This window comes from Procambarus clarkii, chromosome 23 (genome assembly GCF_040958095.1).
Source record: "Procambarus clarkii isolate CNS0578487 chromosome 23, FALCON_Pclarkii_2.0, whole genome shotgun sequence".
NCBI classification, from domain to species: Eukaryota; Metazoa; Arthropoda; class Malacostraca; order Decapoda; family Cambaridae; genus Procambarus; species Procambarus clarkii.
In genome coordinates, this window is record NC_091172.1 from 9,587,868 (window position 1) to 9,610,268 (window position 22,401).

Sequence of the window (22,401 nt, forward strand, 5' to 3'; positions counted from 1 at the left end):
AGACTTTTAGTGCATACTATTTTGTGTACACTAACTGCAACTTGAATAAGGCCAGTGTTCTTAAAGGACACCATTAATTTTCTGAGCAGATTACATTATATGAAGTAGGAACAATGATAGCCTATACAACTAACAAACTAAGTTATCCTACATCAGTAATCATTAATCCTAAAATCAATCCGAAAGTCAGTCAAAATTATAACCTATTTTCATCCTCAAATTACAAAACGTTAAGCTGAACACTCCGCCTACCATGGGATAGTGTTAAACCGTATACAAAAAGTTTGACAATGCTCAGTTTCCGATTGTCAAAATATAGTTAGGTTACGTTGTATTAGTTTAGGCAAGTCTGTATCAGGCTCTGCTGGGTAAGGTTAGGTTGGTTTGGGTTAGATCTGGTTAGGATGGGTACAGTTAGGTAGGTTTTAAAATCTGTTGGCAAATTATCTAGACATGATGCTACTTGTATCCACCTACAATGAAGTTTGGACTTGATGTACGTATCTAAATACAATTACTATTAATAAATTTCAAGTCACATTTACAACCACCAATACAAATTATAAATCCCATATGTAAGGTATCATAGCAGTAGTCTGACAAGAGGCCTATGAATGGTGGTATCCGTCTGCATCTAGGCTAGGCCTAGAGATACAAACTTCAGAGATCAAAAATTAAAACCAAAGAAAGATTAGTATTAAAAATTAAGCTACAGCACTGTCGTTAGATCAGGGCAAATTATTTTAATATCCTCTATCCATGTACTACACTAATGAATATAGTACTCCAAACATTTATGCACTCAAGATATATACAAAATTACTGGATCAATTTTGTAATTGTCCAAAAGTGTAGCTAAGAGATCAACTTCATGCACAAACAGCCTGAGGCACAACCACATGGAGAAGTGAACACATGCGAAGACGTCACCTTAGGTATTACATCATAGGCAAATAAAAATATATTGCAAAGGAGTAAGAATAACAGACATATACATTAAAAAATTGACAATTACTGTTTAGTGTAAAATATGATTACACAATTCGAACCAAATTTACTGTATATATATAAAATAGACGAGCTGCACCTAACTTATGATGAGCGCGAGCTTCACCACGGACTGACGCAACATCTTCGCACTTGTCACACCACTCTCTCAACAAACTAAATTTACATACCAGGAAGCACAATTTGGGCCAGTTATGTATAAAATACCTATATGTATATATTGAATATGGTTCTGATAAATCCTTCTGGATTAGCCTCATTATGGCTGACATTTGTAATTCATTTTCATAATTTACGTAGTCTACTTTCAGATCGTTGTCTACAGTCGACGTAACAGGACTTATGCAAATTTCCGGAGTTATTAAACTTTCACTGGTTGAGCTAAGATCATTTTCACTTTTAGGTTGCGTGCTTTGTGAACTGTTCGACGTGTTTCTTGTCCTTGGACGAGCACCAGAGAATGAATGGGACGAGTCCGATGACTTTTCTGAATTTATGGAAAACGTGTCTGAAATTGCGATACTATTACTACTTGTCGCCTCGGACACGGAGTGGCCATTACACACAGTCCCATTTAAGTCCGACTTGGACGCGGAATCATGACTAGACTCTGAACACTGCTCCTCAAGGACGAGAGACTTCGTGGACTTGACTGCTGGCACATGGACTTCGGCATCTGTGGTGCCAATCTTCATGCCATTCATGACACCAATTTTGAAAGTGAGTTTGTCCCTGAGCTCTGTGGCCAGCCCTGGGGTATGGGTGGCCCCATCTGCCCCCGCCCTCTTGTCACCTCGGGCGGCCCCCTCCGCCCCCGCCCGCTTCTCCATGGCGTGGGCGTGGGCACTCCTGACCCTGGCACTGTGCACGGGGGCCAAATCAGCTGACTGGGTTGGTACTACGGTGTGGCAAGCCACGAGCGAGGGAATGTCTTCCACCAGTACCCGCCTTAGCTGGGTCTCACTCATGGTACTCTCCGCTTCCACGGCACATCAGAGACGTTTAGAGAGCGCCCGCGCCACCCGGGTACCGTCACAGTTAAGACCCGCCATTATCTCGACACTCGGGTGTAATGTTTGGATCGCAGACGAGTTCCTTCGACCTCCTGCTCAGGACGGCGCGTTCCAGTACTCTGCTTCTTCCACTCCAACTGTGCATACTTTACAACCACAACTAAACTATATACAAAAATTAATGAGCTGTAACTTATTTTCGTATTACAACATTAAGCAATATTGTTAAGTGCGGGTTGATGAAGATGTTGTAGAGACTTTGGTGTGCGAGGGTGAGTGGGCGGCCACACGGGTGAATGTTGATCGTGACATCATCCACCGCTCCTCTCAAACATTACTACATAACTTAACATCATCTATGTCCATCATCCTCGCGTGTCACGTCTAACCATTATCATGTACTGTTCAACACCTCATATAAAGCTACCAGGGTCAGTGTTTAATGAGGAGCGCCTGCTTGCTCAAGGTGCCACAAGTAATTTCTCTTATATCAACTCACACCCACCAAAATCATTATATGACATACAATATCATCTACACATAATAAATATAACCTTTACAAAAATATGACTAATTCCTCGTCGATCCTTGACAGAAAATCTTAATCTTGAAGGAATGTTTTGTAATAAATTCACACCAACCAAAGAACTTTTTTTTTTTTATTAACAATACACAGCAATGTGCTGCTACCCTATTCTATATGAAAGATTACACAATGTAGATCAAAAACTAGCTATAAGTTCATCTAATACTCCCATCTCACAGGATGGTTAGTCATACATGGAATCAGGGGAGAAAATACCTTCCTCAATACAAAAACCAACCAACTCCTGAGTGTATGAAGTAATTACAGAGCTCAAAGTACCTCACACCATTTGGTCTGAAGTCACTTATAACAAGGCAATCACAGATATAGTGTAGGAGAGTATGTCCCAGCTCTTGTTCACATAGTTTACAATTGTAATGTTCATCACTGGGGGCTTAATTACCTGCAGCCACCTGCCATAGATATCGATATCCCAGCCAAATTACAATGTCACACTGTCTAGTGAATGTTTTATGCTGCCCGTACATATAATTATTCGTCCGTACATATAATACATATATCTTGTATTATTATTGAAGATAATTGTACATATAATTATCGGTTCTAAACATACCTCTTTATACTCGTGCTTTCTGGCCTTTGTGTGTCAATGACTGCTCTTCTGTAAAGACATCTGTCTCTAACCTTAAATAATTATTTTTATTTACTGTATACATGCATGTTATACACAGCGTTTCGGGCAAGTCCTTAATCCTATTTTCCCCGGAATACGACCTCGCCAAATCGTTTACAACCACCCATTTTACTGTTGGGTTAAAATTATGAACATGCATTTATACAGTACTTAGAATATATTCATTATATATTATATGAATCCTGTAAAAATAAACAATAGGCCATCCTATAATTCTAGGTTAGGATTCATGAGGAATGATTCATCAGGTCGAATCGTATAGAACCAAACAAGTTTCTATACTGCCCACCTACTGTATATACTATTATACTATATACTATATATACTATATACTGTACTATACTATACTATATACTATCTACTGTATTTCTATACTGCCTGCCTACTGTATAGTTCCTATACTTCTATACTATACTATACTGTTTCTATACTTCTATTATGCACTAATCTACCCATATCTTAATTATGGTATCTGTGCATGGGGGTCTACCACTGCAAACCATCTTAAGCCCATCATCACCCAGCAAAAATCTGCTATCAGAATAAAAACAAACTCTGCTTTCAGACAACACGTGGAAACGGGAGACCTACCAGAAATATGGAAGACTGCTAATGACTAGTCCCAATATACAAAAAGGGTGACAGACAAGAGGCACTGACCTACAGGCCAGTGTCCTTAACTTGTATACCATGCAAGGTGATGGAGAAGATTGTGAGAAAAAACCTAGTAACACATCTGGAGAGAAGAGACTTCGTGACAACCCATCAACATGGGTTCAGAGAGGGTAAATCTTGCCTTACAGGCTTAATAGAATTCTATGATTAGGTGACAAAGATTAAGCAAGAAAGAGAAGGATGGGCGGACTGCATTTTTTGGACTGTCGGAAAGCCTATGACACAGTACCCCATAATAGTTTGATGCATAAGCTGGAGAAACAGGCAGGAGTAACTGGTAGGGCGCTCCAGTGGATAAGGGAGTACCTAAGTAATAGGAAGCAGAGAGTTACAGTCAGGGGTGAGACCTCAGATTGACGAGAAGTCACCAGTGGAGTCCCACAGGGCTCTGTACTCGGACCTATCCTGTTTCTGATATACGTAAATGATCTCCCAGAGGGTATAGACTCATTCCTCTCAATGTTTGCTGACGACGCCAAAATTATGAGACGGATTAAGACAGAGGAGGACAGCTTGAGGCTTCAAGAAGACCTGGACAAGCTGCAGGAATGGTCGAACAAATGGTTGTTAGAGTTTAACCCAAGCAAATGTAATGTAATGAAGATAGGGGTAGGAAGCAGGAGACCAGATACAAGGTATCATTTGGGAGATGAAATACTTCAAGAGTCAGAGAGAGAGAAAGACCTGGGGGTTGATATCACGCCAGACCTGTCCCCTGAAGCTCATATCAAGAGGATAACATCAGCAGCATATATGCCAGGTTGGCTAACATAAGAACGGCCTTTAGAAACAAATCAAATCAAATCAAATCAAATGTTTATTTAGGTAAGGTACATACATACAAGAGATTTTACAAAGAGTGATGGATTTATAGATAGGGCTAGTACATACAATGCCTAAAGCCACTATTACGCAAAGCGTTTCGGGCATGAAAAACTTAAATGACTAAAGCTTAATACTAATTGAGCATAAAGAATAAAATGAAAACATGGAATGAAAACATAGCTGAAAAAGCAGCATAAATACAATTCTGTCGACAAACAGCGCTCTTTAAAAAAACAGACATTGGTTAACAATAGAGGGGTAAGGTAGGTTACAGGGAATTTATTAGGTATAGCTTCGTTTTTATCTTAAACTGGTTGAGAGAGGTACAGTCTTTAACATGGTTGGGAAGGTCATTCCACAATCTGGGTCCCTTGATTTGTAGAGCATTTCTAGTTTGATTAAGTCGTACTCTTGGAATATCAAAACTATTTATTTCTGGTGTGATGCTCATGGGTTCTGTTACAACCTTCTATGAAGCTTTTGAGGTCAGGATTGGCATTACAGTTTAGCGTTTTATATATGTATAATACACATGAGAGAATGTGCAGTGACTTAATGTCTAACATATTCAGAGATTTGAAACTAGAGATTTGAGAAACTTGTGTAAGGAATCTTTCAGAACATTATATACCACATATGTCAGACCAATCCTGGAGTATGCGGCTCCAGCATGGAGTCCATATCTAGTCAAGCATAAGACTTAACTGGAAAAGGTTCAAAGGTTTGCCACCAGACTAGTACCCGAGCTGAGAGGTATGAGCTACGAGGAGAGACTACGGGAATTAAATCTCACTTCGTTGGAAGGCAGAAGAGTTAGGGGGGACATGATCACTACATTCAAGATTCTCAAGGGAATCGACAGGGTAGATAGAGACAGGCTATTTAACACTAGGGGCACACGCACTAGGGGACACAGGTGGAAACTGAGTGCCCAAATGAGCCACAAAGATATTAGAAAGAACTTTTTTAGTATCAGAGTGGTTGACAAATGGAATGCATTAGGAAATGATGTGGTGGAGGCTGACTCCATACACAGTTTCAAGTGTAGATATGATAGAGCTCAGGAACCTGTACACCTGTTGATTGACAGTTGAGAGGCGGGACCAAAGAGCCAGAGCTCAACCCCCGCAAGCACAACTAGGTGAGTACAAACATTGATAGAGTTATAAATTTATAAATAAATAAATAAATAAATAAATAAATAAATAAATAAATAAATAAATAAATAAATAAATAAATAAATAAATAAATAAATGTTTATTCAAGTAAGGTACATACATACAAGAGGTTTTACAAAAATTGATAGATTTATAGGTAGAGCTAGTACATACAATGCCTATAGCCACTATTACACAAAGCGTTTCGGGCCGGAAAAACACTAAGACTAAAATTTAATACTAATTGAGATTAAAGTATAAAATGTGTTGAGAAAATATAAAAATAGAAAAAGGGGGAACATGGCAGAAAAATAGCAAATATATGATTTGGTCGACAAACAGCATTGTTTAAAATAGCAAACATGGGTTGACAATGAGGGTTAAGGTAGGTTACAGGGAGTTAATTAGGTAGTACTTAGTTTTTATCTTAAACTGGTTGAGAGAGGTACAGTCTTTAACATGATTGGGAAGGTCATTCCACATTCTGGGTCCCTTGATTTGTAGTGCATTTCTAGTTTGATTAAGTCGTACTCTTGGAATATCAAATAGGTATTTGTTTCTGGTGTGGTGCTCATGGGATCTGTTACAACCTTCTAGGAAGCTTTTAAGGTCAGGATTGACATTACAGTTCAGCGTTTTATATATATAAAATACACACGAGAGGATGTGCAGGGACTTAATATCTAACATATTCAGAGATTTGAGTAGGGGTACCGAGTGATGTCTGGGGCCAAAGTTGGATATTGTCCTAATAGCAGCTTTGTGTTGAGTAATTAGAGGACGTAAATGATTTTGGGTAGTAGAACCCCAAGCACAAATACCATAGTTGAGATAAGGATAGATGAGGGAGTAATAGAGCGTCACCAGGGCAGGGCGAGGTGCATAATATCTGATCTTAGAAAGAATGCCAACAGTTTTTGTTTTAACTTTTTTTGATATATTAATATATCAATATAATATTAATATATATTTGATATATCAATATATTTTGATATATTTAGAATGTGTCCCTGGAAATTCAGCTTGGGGTCAATGAGAACGCCAAGGAATTTGCCATCTACTTTGTTACAAATTTGGGTATCGTTTATCCTGAGATTTATTTGATTTAAGGATTTATTTCCAAACAAAATATAGAAAGTTTTGTCAATGTTAAGGGTGAGTTTGTTGGCAGCTAGCCAAAGATGGACTTTATTTAGCTCAGTACTCACTGTGACATTTAGAGCAAGGTGGTCAGGACTTGAGTAAATGAAGGTCGTGTCGTCAGCAAATAGAATTGCTTTGAGGTGTTGGGAGGCATTTGGAAGGTCATTAATGTAGATGAGAAAGAGGAGAGGGCCAAGTATGCTGCCCTGTGGAACACCAATGTTGATGGGTAGGGTGGGAGAAATGGAATTATTCACATAAACATACTGCAGCCTGTCAGTAAGGTAAGACTTAAGGTATTGCAGGGAGTGTCCTCTGACTCCATAATGTAATTTAAGAAGAAGGTTTTGGTGGTTGACAGTGTCAAAAGCCTTACGCAGGTCCACAAATAACCCAACAGGGAACTCATTTTTATCAAGAGCTGCATGTATCAAGTTAATCATACTAATAAGTGCATCGTTAGTGCTTTTTTTGGGTCTGAAGCCATATTGACAAGAGCTAAGTATATTGTGATTGGCTAGATAAGAGTAAAGCTGCTTGTAGATTAGTTTTTCAAATATTTCTTGACAAGTTTGGCAGGATTGATATAGGTCTGAAGTTGTTAATATCAGTGAGATCACCACAATTGTGGACAGGGGTTACTCTCACTTTTTTTTTTTAGAATATCTGGAAAGGTTTGGCGTTCAAGTGACTTGTTGAAGAGCAATGCAATAGAAGGAGCTAAAGATCTGGAGTTTTTTTTGTAAATTAAAGTTGGTATCGCCTCAAGGGCACTAGACTTGGTTTTAAGAGAAAGGATTACCTCACTAACACCAGTGGAATTTGCAGGCGTTAGGTACAGAAACTGTGGATAGTTACCTGTAAGATAGTCCTGATCATCAGTACTGAAAGATGGAATATCATTTGCAAGGGATGACCAATGGAAAAGAAGAACCTATTGAACTCAATAGCAGTATTAGAGGTTGTAAGCTGACCATCGTTATTGGACAGGAGTATTGGTTTGTTATTTAAAATCTTCTTTGATCCCAATATGTGGGAAATTGTGCTCCATGTTTTCTTAATTTATTGATATTTATTTATTTATTTATTTATTTATTTATTTATTTATTTATTTATTTATTTATTTATTTATTTATTTATATACAAGAAGGTACATTGGGTTTATACATTAATGTATACTGGTACATTAATGTTGCCAACTGGAAACATAATCAGGCAAATTGGGGGGACCGTTGACAAACCGCAGGCTTCCTGTTTTCATCGAGCCCACCAGTATTGGTGACCCTCAGGTAAATTCCGGTAAATGATGTGAGGTGTGGGTGAGTTGTATTGGGATGTACAAGAGTATGAGGGAAGTGTACGAGGGCGGCGGCGGCGGCGGGGCTGCCTCGACCAGTCATCATCAGTCACCACACCTGCAGCAACTGCTTTACTCCCTACACAACTTGCTCCACACCTGCTCCACACTTGGTTCTCCATCACCAGCATCACCATGCCTGATCACCTGGGGTCAGATATGCGCAAAACGAACGATGAAAAGGGCGATGACGAGCCTATTAAAGGTAAGGTCAGAGTAATACGCTGGGAGACTACCGAGAGTGACGGAAGTGTTCTGGTAGACCTGTAGAGTAGAGCTATATACTCGTAGTGGCTTGGCTCTTCCCTAATAATTCCCTTCCCCTTGTATGTGTAACTACCTAAGTGTAGCTACAGGATTAGAGCTACGCTCTCCTAAAGGAGGCAATCCGGCAGACATAAACAATTACAGACCTATATCAAATCTACCTATATTAGCAACAATATTTGAAAACATTATTTACAAACATCTCTACTCCTATCTCGTAAAATTTAATTTACTAAGTCCCTGTCAGTTTGGCTTCCGCTCGCAAAAGAGTACCAATGATGCAGTTGTTAGTGTGCTTGACTTACTCTTTCTCAGCCCTTGACAAAAATGAGTTTCCAACTGGACTCTTCATTGACCTGAGAAAGGCTTTTGATACTGTTAACCATAACTACCTCTTAAACTCCACCATTATGGAATATGAGGCCTTGCCCAGAACTATATCCGATCCTATCTTAGTGACGGACACCAATATGTAGCCATCAATGATATAACCTCTCCCACTCTACCACTAACCGTAGGAGTGCCACAGGGCAGCATCCTAGGACCCCTCCTGTTTTTTATGTACATCAATGATCTGCCTAATGTCTCTTAACTTGCTTAAACCTATATTGTTTGCTGATGATACTACCCTCGTCTACTCTAACCCCAACCCGCACACATTAATGTTGTAAATAATGAATTAAAAAAAATTCACTTATGGATGGCAACCAAGAAACTCTCACTAAACATAGAAAAGACCTACTACACATTACGTATTTAGAAGCAAATCGTCAAATGAAATTCAGCTTCAGATAGACAATGTTAACATCAGCAATAAAAAGGATAGAAAGTTCCTTGGGCAATACATAGACATGAGACTCAACTTCAGCACCCACATACAACACATTACCAATATAAGTCTCAGAAATGGTCGGTATACTTTCTAAAATCAGATATTATATTCAAAACTCTTCTCTCATTATACTATGCGCCAATCTATCCCTATCTTTCTTATGGTATCTGTGCATGGGGTTCAACCACTGGAAATTACCTCAAGCCCATCATCACCCAGCAAAAATCTGCTATCAAAAGAATAACAAACTGTCTTCAGACATTACTCAGCCCCCTCTTCTGTAATATCATCGCTAAATAATAGCATGAACATATATATTATGGCATTTTTAGGTGATGCTGTGGTCACAAGCTGAACAGCAGTGCTGTGAGCTCATGCTGTGTGCATCAGGCTTGGTGGCTCACTCAATACTGAAGCCCTCACACCCGGGAATTTGGCCCATGATTTTTTTTAAATGGCGTCTGTTTACAAGAGCCCTGATGAAGGTGAGGTGAACCCCGTGAATCCGCGGGCTGTTTAAATCTTGCATAGTACTCCAATACATCATATGACGTGATGTGCAATTTATAGCAAGTTACTCAACACATTGTATGATGTGTTGCGCAGTTTAAGGGTTAAGAAGGACCCTGGTGACTTGGTGGTAGCTCAAGCAACTCTTTTTGCGGAGTATAAGCTTTGCCTTCCTGGTTTATCCGTTGGGCAGGGTTTGGTTCTGGAGGCTGTTCTGGTATTTTTGGAGCAGCCACTTTTGCCACACTCGCATGCTGGTTCTGGCCCCTGGTGTCCCATTGCCAGGTGCTGTGTCACCGGCTTCCTCTTCGGGTCTTTTTGAGTTCAGTGTCATGGCGCTTTCCTCCATTTCTCGATGTTTTTAAAGACTGCTTGGCAGTAGGTTGGGGCTTTGTGCCCAGTGCTCACCAGTCCGGCCAAGGTCATTGGTGGCATCCCTTTGTCCAGCTCTCAGCATGGTGCGGGAGTTTGCAGCAGTGTGACAGGCGCTGCAGAGGGTTTGGATTTCTTGGGGCTTGGTGATCTGGCTCCATTTGGACTGTTCTCTTGTAATTTATTGTCTCAACTGGTGGTGGGGGGTCTCTTCGTTCCATGCCTCTTTGGAGCTGGTCGCTTCAGTTAGCTCTTCTGCTGAGTTCTCAGAGTTTGGCTCTCCATGCTGCTCACGTTCGGAACTTGTTCAGCATCCTGGTTGACACTATCTTGCTTCATTTCCCTGTTCCACGGAGTGTACTGTCATTGCCACTTCCTTCAGCTTTGCTGGACATACGGGTGCCCGGATGTGGACATCTTCGGGTCGGTTTGGTCTCAATATGGCATCATGCTCAGTCTGCGTGGCTCTCGCAATCAGGGCTTTTTTTGGCAGGACTGGTCGAGGTGGAGGTACCACTAACTCTTTTTCCCTGTCCAACTGTTGTTCCTGGTTCTGGCATGTCTTAGAATCTTACAAGGGAGAGTGGCTCTTCTGGCTACATGGTTGCCGGCCTTTCTTGGTTTCGGGTCCAAACCCAGGCATTTTTCCGAAGCTCCACCTTTGTCGGAAAGTTTAGGCGAGTGGAGTTCCTTGCTGGTTTGGCCTTCTGTTACGTTCTTCGCATCTGGTGTGTTGATGCGTGTGGGATGAAAATGCTTGTGGCCACCTTTTTTGGGGTGGCCACACCCCAAGTGGCTTGATATAGGTGTCCCACCCTTGGTTCTTCTGGCAACAGCATGGACTCTTGGCAGTCTTTTTGCCGTTTCTTTCACTTCGTCGTTGTTATTGAGTTTCTGCCAGTTGTTTTGCCCTTTTTAATTTCTGGCTGTTTCTTGCTCGATATTTTTGGCCAAGTGCTGTCGCCTCTGCAGTGTTAGCGCAGCCTCTATGGCTAGCGTTCGTGGTTGCAGATTACTTGGCCCTGCTTTGCATGCTTCTTGAGCAGTTTCACCTCCATCCTGCTCTTGCTTTGTGCCTGCCTGGTCTTTGGCTAGGTTCCTTTTCTCTCCTTTGTTTTATGGCAGCCCGTTTGGTCTGGGATTGTTTCTGGTGGCTTTTTGCTCCTTGGTCCTGGTTGTTGTTTGGTTGTGGCTAGCTTCTCCTTTTTCTGATGAAGATTGTGGCTGCTGGCTTCCAGAGGGGTCCTTTGTAAATAAATAAATGGAATCAAGTCAGAGTGGGAAAATGTTGTAAGTGGAGTGCCTCAAGGCTCTGTCCTGGGACCTCTGTTGTTTATAATATATATAAATGATTTAGATTCAGGTTTGAGTAGCAACATTTGCAAATTTGCCGATGATACGAAAATCGGTAGGGAAATTAATTCGGAGGAGGACTCACTATCACTTCAAGTTGATCTAGATAGGGTTTTGAAATGGTCAAAGGATTGGCAGATGCAGTTTAATGCTGATAAATGTAAAGTTCTGAGGTTAGGTAATGATGATAGTTACAAGATACGAGCTAGATGGTGTTGTGATTGCGAAGTCGGATTGCGAAAGGGATCTGGGAGTTATGATTAGTAAGAATTTAAAACAAAAGGATCAATGCATAAATGTTCGTAATAAGGCAAATCGGACACTTGGATTTATTAATCGCAGCGTTAGTAACAAGACACCTGGTGTGGTTCTCAAGCTATATCTTGCTCTAGTTAGGCCCCATTTAGATTATGCAGTTCAGTTTTGGTCGCCATATTATAGAATGGATATAAATTCACTTGAACGTGTCCAGCGTAGGATGACTAAGTTAATTCCCCAAATTAGAAATCTTTCATATGAAGAAAGATTAACAAAGCTTAAGTTGCATTCACTGGAAAGGCGAAGAGTTAGGGGTGACATGATAGAGGTTTACAAGTGGATGAATGGACATAACCGGGGGGATATTAATAGGGTATTAAAAGTATCAACACAGGACAGAACACGAAACAATGGATATAAATTGGATAAGTTTAGATTTAGGAAAGACTTGGGTAAATACTGGTTCAGTAACAGGGTTGTTGATTTGTGGAACCAATTGCCGCGTAACATTGTGGAGGTGGGGTCCCTCGATTGTTTCAAGCACGGGTTGGACAAGTATATGAGTGGGATTGGGTGGTTATAGAATAGGAGCTGCCTCGTATGGGCCAATAGGCCTTCTGCAGTTACCTTTCTTCTTATGTTCTTATGTTCTTATGTTTGTCTGGCGCATTTTGTCTGGTGGCGTTTTTTTTTTAAGCTACCTTGGTGCCGCCAGTTCTGCTTCGGTGAGCATCTTGTGAGTTGTTCCAGTTTCCTTGGGTCTCTGTTCCCCGAGTTCCTCTGCATATTCTAAGAACATCTCTAGTATAGAAAGATAACTAGGAAGTAAGCAGTAGTGGTATACTATGGATGTGCTCCAGTCATTGATGAAGTAGTATTGTTTGTACAGCTCTAGCATGTGTAATATATATTTAATATAAATTATTTGCTTTTGAATAGAAATTAAAATTGTACATTTCTTATTTCAGTTCTTGATGAAGCAGATATTACCTTGCTGAAGTCGTATGTAAGTATGCAACACAGCAAGCAAACTTTTAATTAGTATACAAGACAGAACAAATTTAACACATCACTACAGTATACAAAGCAGCAAACATTTATAGAGCAGTAGTTTATCAACATTCACAACATACATTTAAACTACTGTATCACTATACTGTAATGTACTTTTTAAAATATTGTATAGATATTATTTTAGAATAAACAATATAGTGCCTTTGCATGTTCATAAAGGGTCAGAAGGCTTCCTTATTTTTAAGTACTGTACAGTAATTTTTCTGGGGGACCCCAGTGGTTCCCTTCCTATCATTGACTATGGGGGAAGCGAGAGCCAGTTCTTTATGCCCTGCCTCTTAGCTGTTCATACCTGGGGTGCTAATTACTCCTCTCAACATTACCATTTTCATAATTGTTCATATTTTAAAGTTGTGGATGGTAAAAGCTTCAACCTCTTCTTTCAATACATTCCACTTGCTTACCACTCTTACAGGGAATGAGAACTTTCTTATATTTCTTTGACTCAATTGCAAGCTGCAATGCACGCAGCTTTCACCAATGTCCCCTAGTCCTACCTCTTTTAAATCTAAATATGCTTCCTTTATCCAGTTTATCTGTTCTCAAGATTTTGCATGTACCTTACCTTGTAGTTACCGTGCATTAAATCCGGGGGGGAGGGCTAAGGTCTCCACAGCCCGGTCTCTGACCAGGCCTCCGGGTCGACAGGCCCGGTCTCTGACCAGGCCTCCGGGTCACAGCTGCAATCTGCTTGCAATCTGATGTGTAAATCACAGCCTGGTTGATAAGGTATCCTTTGGAGTTGTTTATCGAGTCCTCCCTTGAGCACTGTGAGGGGTCGGCCAGTTGTGCCCCTTGTGTTTAGTGGAATCGTGTTGAACAATCTCAGTCCTCTGATGTTGATTGTAAGCCTCTCTGAGTATATATTGCATCTCTGCTTTTCAACAGGGGTATTCTGCACATCCTGAAATGCCTTCTGGTTGATACCTGGTTGATGGGGTTCTGGGAGTTCTTCTACTCCCCAAGCCCGGCCCGAGGCCAGGCTTGACTTGTGAGAGTTTGGTCCACCAGGCTGTTGCTTGGAGCGGCCCGCAGGCCCACATACCCACCACAGCCCGGTTGATCCGGCACTCCTTGGAGGAATAAATCTAGTTTCCTCTTGAAAATGTCCACGGTTGTTCCGGCAATATTTCTTATGCTTGCTGGGAGGACGTTGAACAACCGCGGACCTCTGATGTTTATACAGTGTTCTGTATAAACATCAGAGGAGGCCTGGTCGACGACCGGGCCGCGGGGACACTAAGCCCCGGAAGCACCTCAAGGTAGGTAGCTTCTCTGATTGTGCCTATGGCACCTCTGCTCTTCACTGGTTCTATTCTACATTTTCTTCCATATCGTTTACTCCAGTACGTTGTTATTTTACTGTGTAGATTTGGTACTTGGCCCTCCAGTATCTTCCAGGTGTATATGATTTGATATCTCTCGTCTTCTTTCTAGTGAGTACATTTGGAGGGCTTTGAGACGATCCCAATAATTTAGGTGCTTTATTGCGTCTATGCGTGCCGTATATGTTCTCTGTATTCCCTCTATTTCAGCAATCTCTCCTGCTCTGAAGGGGGAAGTGAGTACTGAGCAGTACTCAAGACGGGACAACACAAGTGACTTGAAGAGTACAACCATTGTGATGGGATCCCTGGATTTGAAAGTTCTCGTAATCCATCCTATCATTTTTCTGGCTGTCGCAATATTTGCTTGGTTGTGCTCCTTAAACGTTAGGTCGTCAGACATTATTATTCCCAAATCCTTTACATGCTGTTTTCCTACTATGGGTACATTTGATTGTGTTTTGTACTCTGTATTATGTTTAAGGTCCTCATTTTTACCGTACCTGAGTACCTGGAATTTATCACTGTTAAACATCATGTTATTTTCTGATGCCCAGTCGAAAACTTTATTAATATCAGCTTGAAGTTTTTCAATGTCCTCAGCCGAGGTAATTTTCATACTGATTTTTGTGTCATCTGCAAAAGATGATACGAAGCTGTGACTTGTATTTTTGTCTATATCTGATATGAGAATAAGGAAAAGCAGCGGTGCAAGGACTGTACCCTGAGGTACAGAGCTTTTCACTGCACTTGGACTAGATTTTATATGGTTGACAGTTACTCGCTGAGTCCTGTTTGACAGAAAACTGAGTATCCAGCGTCCTACTTTACCGGTTATCCCCATTGACTTCATTTTGTGTGCTATCACGCCATGGTCACATTTATCGAAAGCCTTTGCGAAGTCCGTGTATATCACATCAGCATTCTGTTTCTCTTCTAATGCCTCGGTGACTTTGTCGTAGTGCTCAAGTAGCTGTGAGAGGCACGATCTTCCCGCTCGAAATCCATGTTGGCCTGGGTTGTGAAGGTCATTGGTCTCCATGAAATTGGTGACCTGACTCCTAATCACTCTCTCAAATACTTTTATGATGTGCGATGTTAGTGCAACTGGTCTATCCTGGTCCCATGTGATGTTATATGTGCAGATTTGGGACCAGCCCCTCTAATATTTTCCATGATTAAATTAGTCTCTCTCTCCCGCCTGTGCTCTACAGATTTAGGCATTTTAGTTGGTCCCAGTAATTTAGATGGTATATTGAGTGGATTCTAGTTGTAAAGGATCTCTGCACACGTTCTAGGTCAACAATTTCTCCAGCTTTGAAGTTTTTCCCTGGCTGGCCCACTAAGTGTTGCTTGTTTCTGTTTTACTTGGTCGGAGTATGAGTATTTATGACTCGTATGGTCGCTTCAGTAAGATTTTGCCAGGGGGGGCTGTTATTGTGCAACAGTATTCTACTCTAGAGAGCACCTGTGTCTTTTAAAAGTATCATCATTGGTACAGCATCTCTTGTTTGCAAGGTTCTTGTTATCCAACCTATCCTTTTTTCTTGCAGTTGTGATGGGTACTTTATTGTGTTCTTTAAAGGCACAGGCACATGTGAAAAGGGGTAAACATTCCTGTGTTTGAAAGAACATAACGTAGGGAACGGAAGCAAAGATCCATCTGCACTTGGTGCATTGAGTGCAAAGTTCCCTTATGCCTTGTTGACTACTTCAGTGATTATCACACACTCGTGCAGTATGATGATAGTGTTGTATATAGTCTGATAGTGTACAGTGTGTAAATAAGTTGTAAATGTATAGAATTGTACATGTAATATAGAAAATATGAACAATGTTTGTGGACACATTTGTGATACATGTAACACAAGTGTCTTTGAACAGTACGGATGTTATACTGCCTGAATATTGTAAACCTGTTCAACATACAAAGGATTAACCAGAAAAAAACAAAAGAAATACATTTGTAATTGTGCAGAAAAAATTAACAAAAATATTTGTGGCAACTTACGTTTGTTGAGTCTGGCATGTGACTGGCTTCGGGAATCTATGGCACGCACGGGCGACCTCCGAGCCATGACATTACATGCCATTTTGTGGACAAAATACTTTGGACTGCAGCCAAAGTAAGTACATTTGTGCAATATTTTCAACATATGTGATCAGAGGAAGCCATTTAACACTTTTGGAAGGACAAATAATTTTTTTGCAAAGAATTTATTTTCAGCACACTATGTGTTTGTCATATTTTAAGCCAGCGCTGCACGGTGGTTAAGGGCTCATTGAAAGCGGAATCGTACTGTTGCCTCAGTATTTTGCTCATTTCTTTGTCATCTGCGAAAATTCTCCATCTCCCTTTCACAGGGGCCCAGTACTGGATGTAATTTTTGCTCTAGATTTTGCATAGGAGAAAAAGTATTTCTGATTTCTTTCTATTTTGCTGATGGTCTTTTGCTCTATTTTTCTCTGCCTTTCCTGGATTTTATGATTCTTGTAGCTTTAGTTCAATCATTTCTATATTTCCACATAGCCTTCTTTATCGTTTTTGAGATAGTGTGGGACATTGAAGTTGTTCTGCAATTTTTCTGTCAATAGAGGGAATGTCATTCTCATTCCAGTCTGCAAATCCTTCCTTGTTACTAATCAGTACCATACTACTTGAGTATCATCAGTCTCAGAGTTCTTTGTATGCCTTACAGGAACCAGAGCCAGAACCTGGCCATCAGAGAGGCACAGGGAGCAATGGCCCATGAACACTTTACATTTAAATTTGTCATCTTGTCATCGACCAGGGAAGACACCCAGAAAGATATTTGTTCTCTGATATTTCCCACGCTTGGTGCTGTTTTCACAGAGTGAAATTTTAATTTAAACCTGTCATTTGAAGGACAACTCCCAAGAAAACCTGTCTGTAAAGATATTCAACTATATCTAGCATATTTCCCCATGCCCTAGTCTCTAAACCTCATTTTCAAAGGAAAGAGATATTGTGAACAAAAACCTGGGAATCTCAAAATGAAAACGATCCATAGAATTTGGTTTCAACTATGCTCATTCACTTTCCAAAGGCCCCATCTGTTTCTTTTAATGAATGTTGCAGTCATTTACGAGAATCATTAAAAATGTGGTTGTGCCATATTGAGACGGTTACCATTCATACCCATTATTTCCCACACTGTTTCTTTCCCACTCTTTCAGATTTTATGGAGGGAAATTTTAATTTAAACTTAATCATATGAAAGACAACTTCCAAAAGAACCTGTCTGTAAAGAGATTTAACCACATCTTGCATATTTCCCACACAATCATCTTGAAACCTCATTTTAAAAGGAAAAGGGGGTCCTATTTATTTAACACCTGTCACTTAAAATAATCAAGAACCATAGAATTTTGTTTTAAATATGTTCAATAGTATTCTCAAGGTCATTTCTTACATTCTTGTGTCCATCTATAAATCATTAAGAAGGTAAGGCACCCCTCATTCAAGGGGTGCCTTATTATGAGTTATCATTCATACCTTCATATTTCCCATGCTCTATGGGCTGATTTCACTAAGGAAATCTTTAACTTTAACCTATGATATGATGGGCAACTTTTCCACTAGTCTATGAATTCAATCCAAATATCTTAAGCAAATCTGCACATCCCCAGCTTGAGGGAACTCTTGTTGGTTGAATTAGGTGAGTAAATCCGGCCTATAAAGTGTGCGTTCCAACTGGAGACTTGCCAAATTGAGGTTCTATAATTGAGGTACTATAAATTGTTTATCCTGATTTGTTAAATGTATGCACCAAGAAATACTAAGTTGCTGTTTAATTGCAGGGTCAAGGACCGTACACTAAAGTGATCAAGAATGTTGAAGATGATATCCAGAAAACTGTTAAAAAGGTGAATGATTTAACAGGCATTAAGGAATCCGACACTGGCTTAGCAGTGCCAGCTCTGTGGGACTTAGCAGCTGATAAGCAAACTCTGCAAAATGAACAGCCACTTCAGGTAATGCCTTCAACCTCACTTACATCTCGATACTGAGTATCTATATTATCCCTAATTGCCAAAGATTTAATACATGAACAGAATTGTCGTCAGATAATTTATTTTTGATGTTGACAACATTTGACAATTTATATAAATTTAAAGTATTGCACATTTGTGTATTATGCGGTTAGAACATTAGAAATGAATTACAGTGTATTTAATATTCTTAGACATATTTGGTTAAATTATTACTTTTCTCCCCTTGATTACCCATATTATAATTTTTGTTTCGTGCCTCAAGTATGTAATTTGATTTTAAAATATTTTTCTTTAGTGAAAGTCATTAACAATAAATGACCAAATATTTTTGGTACTAAATGTTTTGGTTCCCTCACCCATGGTTGGTGCACATGAAGGTGAGGGAGTGTAACAGTTTGGATGGCACCTCTTCTTCTTGTGCATCCCTCTTCTGTTGCGCTCCACGATTTGGCTTCACTTGTTTTGGCTGTTGGTAGTGGACTGCTTCAACAGAGTGGGCTCTGATCATTTTAATTTTCTGTGGAGGTGGACTCGGGAAAGCCTCACTTTAGCTTCTTGGGTTTAGGCCTCGATGTGGCCCTCATTCAAGGGGTGCCCAATATTCTTGCAGACTGCCTCTCCTGTATGCGTAGATTGCTTTGCTCGACATGAAACAATTGGTTACCTCTGTTACTACTTTCCTGATCGTGAGGTGTGTGTTTTTCACTTGCACTTTAATTATTTGGACCTTCTAGGAGGAGCCCAGACAAATCCCACTAATTATCAAGTCGTGTATGGGTTGTCTACATGCGACTTGATAATGGTCTAGGACGGACTGAAAAGTCGTTTCTCTTATCTTCTGATGTGTGGTTAAGACGTATCTTCATCCATGTTATTGTGACTCATCATTGACCTAAAAATTATAACCCAGTGCCTGCTCATTCACTCTAACCCCTCTCCTCATTTGAAGGGAGGAGAGAGGTGGGCCACAACTCACAGGCTGCTCTGTTGTCAGTTCTCTGATGTTTAGCCGGTGTCTGGTCTACCACTGTCGCTCTGGCCCCAGTGTGTTTCTTGGGTTTTCTTTTTGCCTTTGGGGCTTTTCCTTGCATTTTGGTGCATGTGGGTCATGAGTTTAGTGCACTTGGAGCTGCATGTGTTCAGGGTTACCTTCCCTGGGTGCTTCCTGATGCTTCCCTTGTGTCGCAGGATCGTCTTCCCTGGAATGTTTTGGTGGCATTCATTTAGAGGTCCATCTCGCTTTCGCCCTAGGATGGCTTTCGCCTTGAGATGAGTTTGGGGTTTTTAGCTTCATTTTTTTTCCTGGTTGGAGCGCCTTGGCTGGTGGGGTGCACTAGTTGCATTCATGCTGTACTTCGGCGTGCTGAGGTAGGTTTTCCCAGCCATCTTAGCCAGGCAGGGTTAATTTACATAGAACTTTTAAGAATACTGACATTGCATCCCAGTGACTGGGTGTCCTGCTTAGATTGTTTCCTTCAGGCAATGATAATTCCATGTGGGTTAAGGGGGGGGCTGGGGTGCCCCTCCAATCCTACCCTCACTTCTTGCGAGATGAGGGATGTTTTATCATGTGTTGTTTGTTTGACCTGTACTGGCCACAGGTTGATGTGCATTCCGCCTGCTTCCACTATGTTGCTTGTCATATCAAGCAATATAATGGAATTCATCTTGTCCATTTGATTCCATTGGATCATGTTCTGTTAAATGGTTTTGCACTATTTAATCAACATTACCTATGGTAATTAATTCAGTATATATCAAATAATCAATTCTTTACCATTATTCAGTGGAGCATCCTATAAGACAATATTTGAGGAAATGTTTAATTTTCATGTTTAAAAAATTATTCAAAATGAGTATAAAACCTTTTAGTTTTTCTATAAAATTTTATATATTTATAATTAACTCAAACAATATTTTCTGTTCAGTACAATTTACTGAATGTTGCAATTATTTATTTTTTAATTTTTCAGGTGGCAAGATGCACTAAAATCATTAATGCTGATTCTGATGATCCAAAGTATATCATAAATGTCAAACAGTTTGCAAAATTTGTTGTGGATTTGGCCGATTCTGTTGCACCAACTGATATTGAAGAAGGCATGCGAGTTGGGTAAGATGACATGTTTGTTCTGGTATACTAATGGTATTTTTCTGAGCTCTTACTGATTCTTCCATGGGAAGATCACTGAATATCCCATACCTAGTGTACTTTATATATTTATACCTCCCAATTTTCCTATAGTGTCATATATGCTCTTGAAACTATGAATAGTTGTTGCTTTCACTACTACCTGGACTAGCCCACTCCACTATTTTTTTGCCACTCTCATTGTGCAAGAATATTTCTTTGGCTCCTCTGTTTTGTCTATTCCCCACAGTATCTTGTATGTTGTGATGACATTGCCTCTTGTCCTTCTCTTCAAATGTAGTTTGTTTATTTACCTATCCTAATAACTTATATATTTGTATATGTTGTGCTGTGCCAGGAGTGGGTACCAAGCCAGAGTTGCATTGTCTAGAAGTGTTCAAATGTGTACCATGTATAATATTTTGATGGATTCCTTGTTCATTTTCTTAAAAACCATCGTTATGTGTGATTGTCTTGCATATGTTACTGACGTTATTATGTTACTATGTTGCTCTGGTGGTAAAGCTGGCGTTACATCCATGGCCGGGGTTCTTTTTACCTTCAGTAGCTACCGCTTGTGTGAACTGTACTGGTCTCCTCTCCCTCTCTGTAAAACCTCATTATATTTATAGGGATTAAATGCCATTAGATAAATTTCTGCCTCATTATATTTATAGGGATTAAATGCCATTAGATAAATTATGCCCATTTCTGTAGTCTGACCAGATCCTTTACCATTCTCATCAGTTGAGCATTACAGTGGCACCTCCATAATCTGGATGTCCTTATAATGAATCCCTGAAAACTACGAATTAAATTTAGACAATGGACCTTCCCTCCAAATTGTGAAAAATTTTCAGAAAAAAGTCTGGATTCCGCAGGGTGCCCCATTTGAAATTCGGATCATTAGGGTAATTTTTCTGTGACCCTTGTGAGGTCAGGGTTCTCTTCCCTGGGGCGTTTGAGAAACACTCCCGTCTGGGGGCTTTCTCCCTTGTGGTCCTCGTCTTTACCTTGCCATGATTTCAGGGCTCAATGTCCCTGTGGCCCAGTCCCTTCTTTGACACAATTTGAATAAAGCCTTCTACATTTCTTTAATGTTTTACAACTGCAATACAGGACTTGCTTTACATCTGTTTTTACTTAATGTATGAATTTTCTTGTCATATATTTGATTGAATACCAGTTGCAGCTGCAATAAAAGCTGCTTTCTTTCAGCTGCTTTGGAATTTTATATTATTGTTTATTTCAGTGTGGATCGCAATAAGTACCAAATACATATCCCTCTTCCACCCAAAATTGATCCATCAGTCACGATGATGCAAGTAGAAGAAAAACCAGATGTTACATACTCTGATGTTGGAGGCTGTAAAGAGCAGATTGAAAAGCTTCGCGAAGTTGTTGAGACTCCTCTTTTGCACGTAAGTCAAATCCTACTGTGTATTGAGAAATAAGTCAAATCCTACTGTGTATTGAGAAATAAGTCAAATCCTACTGTGTATTGAGAAATAAGTCAAATCCTACTGTGTATTGAGAAATAAGTCAAATCCTACTGTGTATTGAGAAATAAGTCAAATCATACTGCGTATTGAGAAATAAGTCAAATCATACTGCGTATTGAGAAATAAGTCAAATCATACTGTGTATTGAGAAATAAGTCAAATCCTACTGTGTATTGAGAAATAAGTCAAATCATACTGTGTATTGAGAAATAAGTCAAATCCTACTGTGTATTAAGAAATAAGTCAAATCCTACTGCGTATTGAGAAATAAGTCAAATCATACTGTGTATTGAGAAATAAGTCAAATCCTACTGTGTATTGAGAAATAAGTCAAATCCTAC

At 40.0% G+C, this 22,401-nt stretch overlaps 2 protein-coding genes across 2 annotated transcripts in view; one reads left to right on the plus strand and one right to left on the minus strand.

Moving 5' to 3' along the window:
- LOC123764053 (N-alpha-acetyltransferase 30) overlaps window positions 1-2,355 on the minus strand; it is an 83,146-nt gene extending 80,791 nt beyond the window's left edge. Inside the window, exon 1 of the mRNA XM_045751541.2 lies at window positions 1,179-2,355. Coding sequence (XP_045607497.1) covers window positions 1,179-1,976 — 798 coding nt within the window. The 5' untranslated portion in view covers window positions 1,977-2,355. The remainder of the gene's footprint in view (window positions 1-1,178) is intronic.
- Window positions 2,356-8,417: 6,062 nt separating this feature from the next.
- The window catches only part of Rpt1 (26S proteasome regulatory subunit Rpt1), a 35,788-nt gene continuing 21,804 nt past the window's right edge, over window positions 8,418-22,401 (plus strand). The window contains exons 1-5 of the mRNA XM_045751545.2: window positions 8,418-8,624; window positions 12,980-13,017; window positions 18,233-18,406; window positions 20,401-20,540; window positions 21,811-21,979. Coding sequence (XP_045607501.1) covers window positions 8,555-8,624; window positions 12,980-13,017; window positions 18,233-18,406; window positions 20,401-20,540; window positions 21,811-21,979 — 591 coding nt within the window. The 5' untranslated portion in view covers window positions 8,418-8,554. The remainder of the gene's footprint in view (window positions 8,625-12,979; window positions 13,018-18,232; window positions 18,407-20,400; window positions 20,541-21,810; window positions 21,980-22,401) is intronic.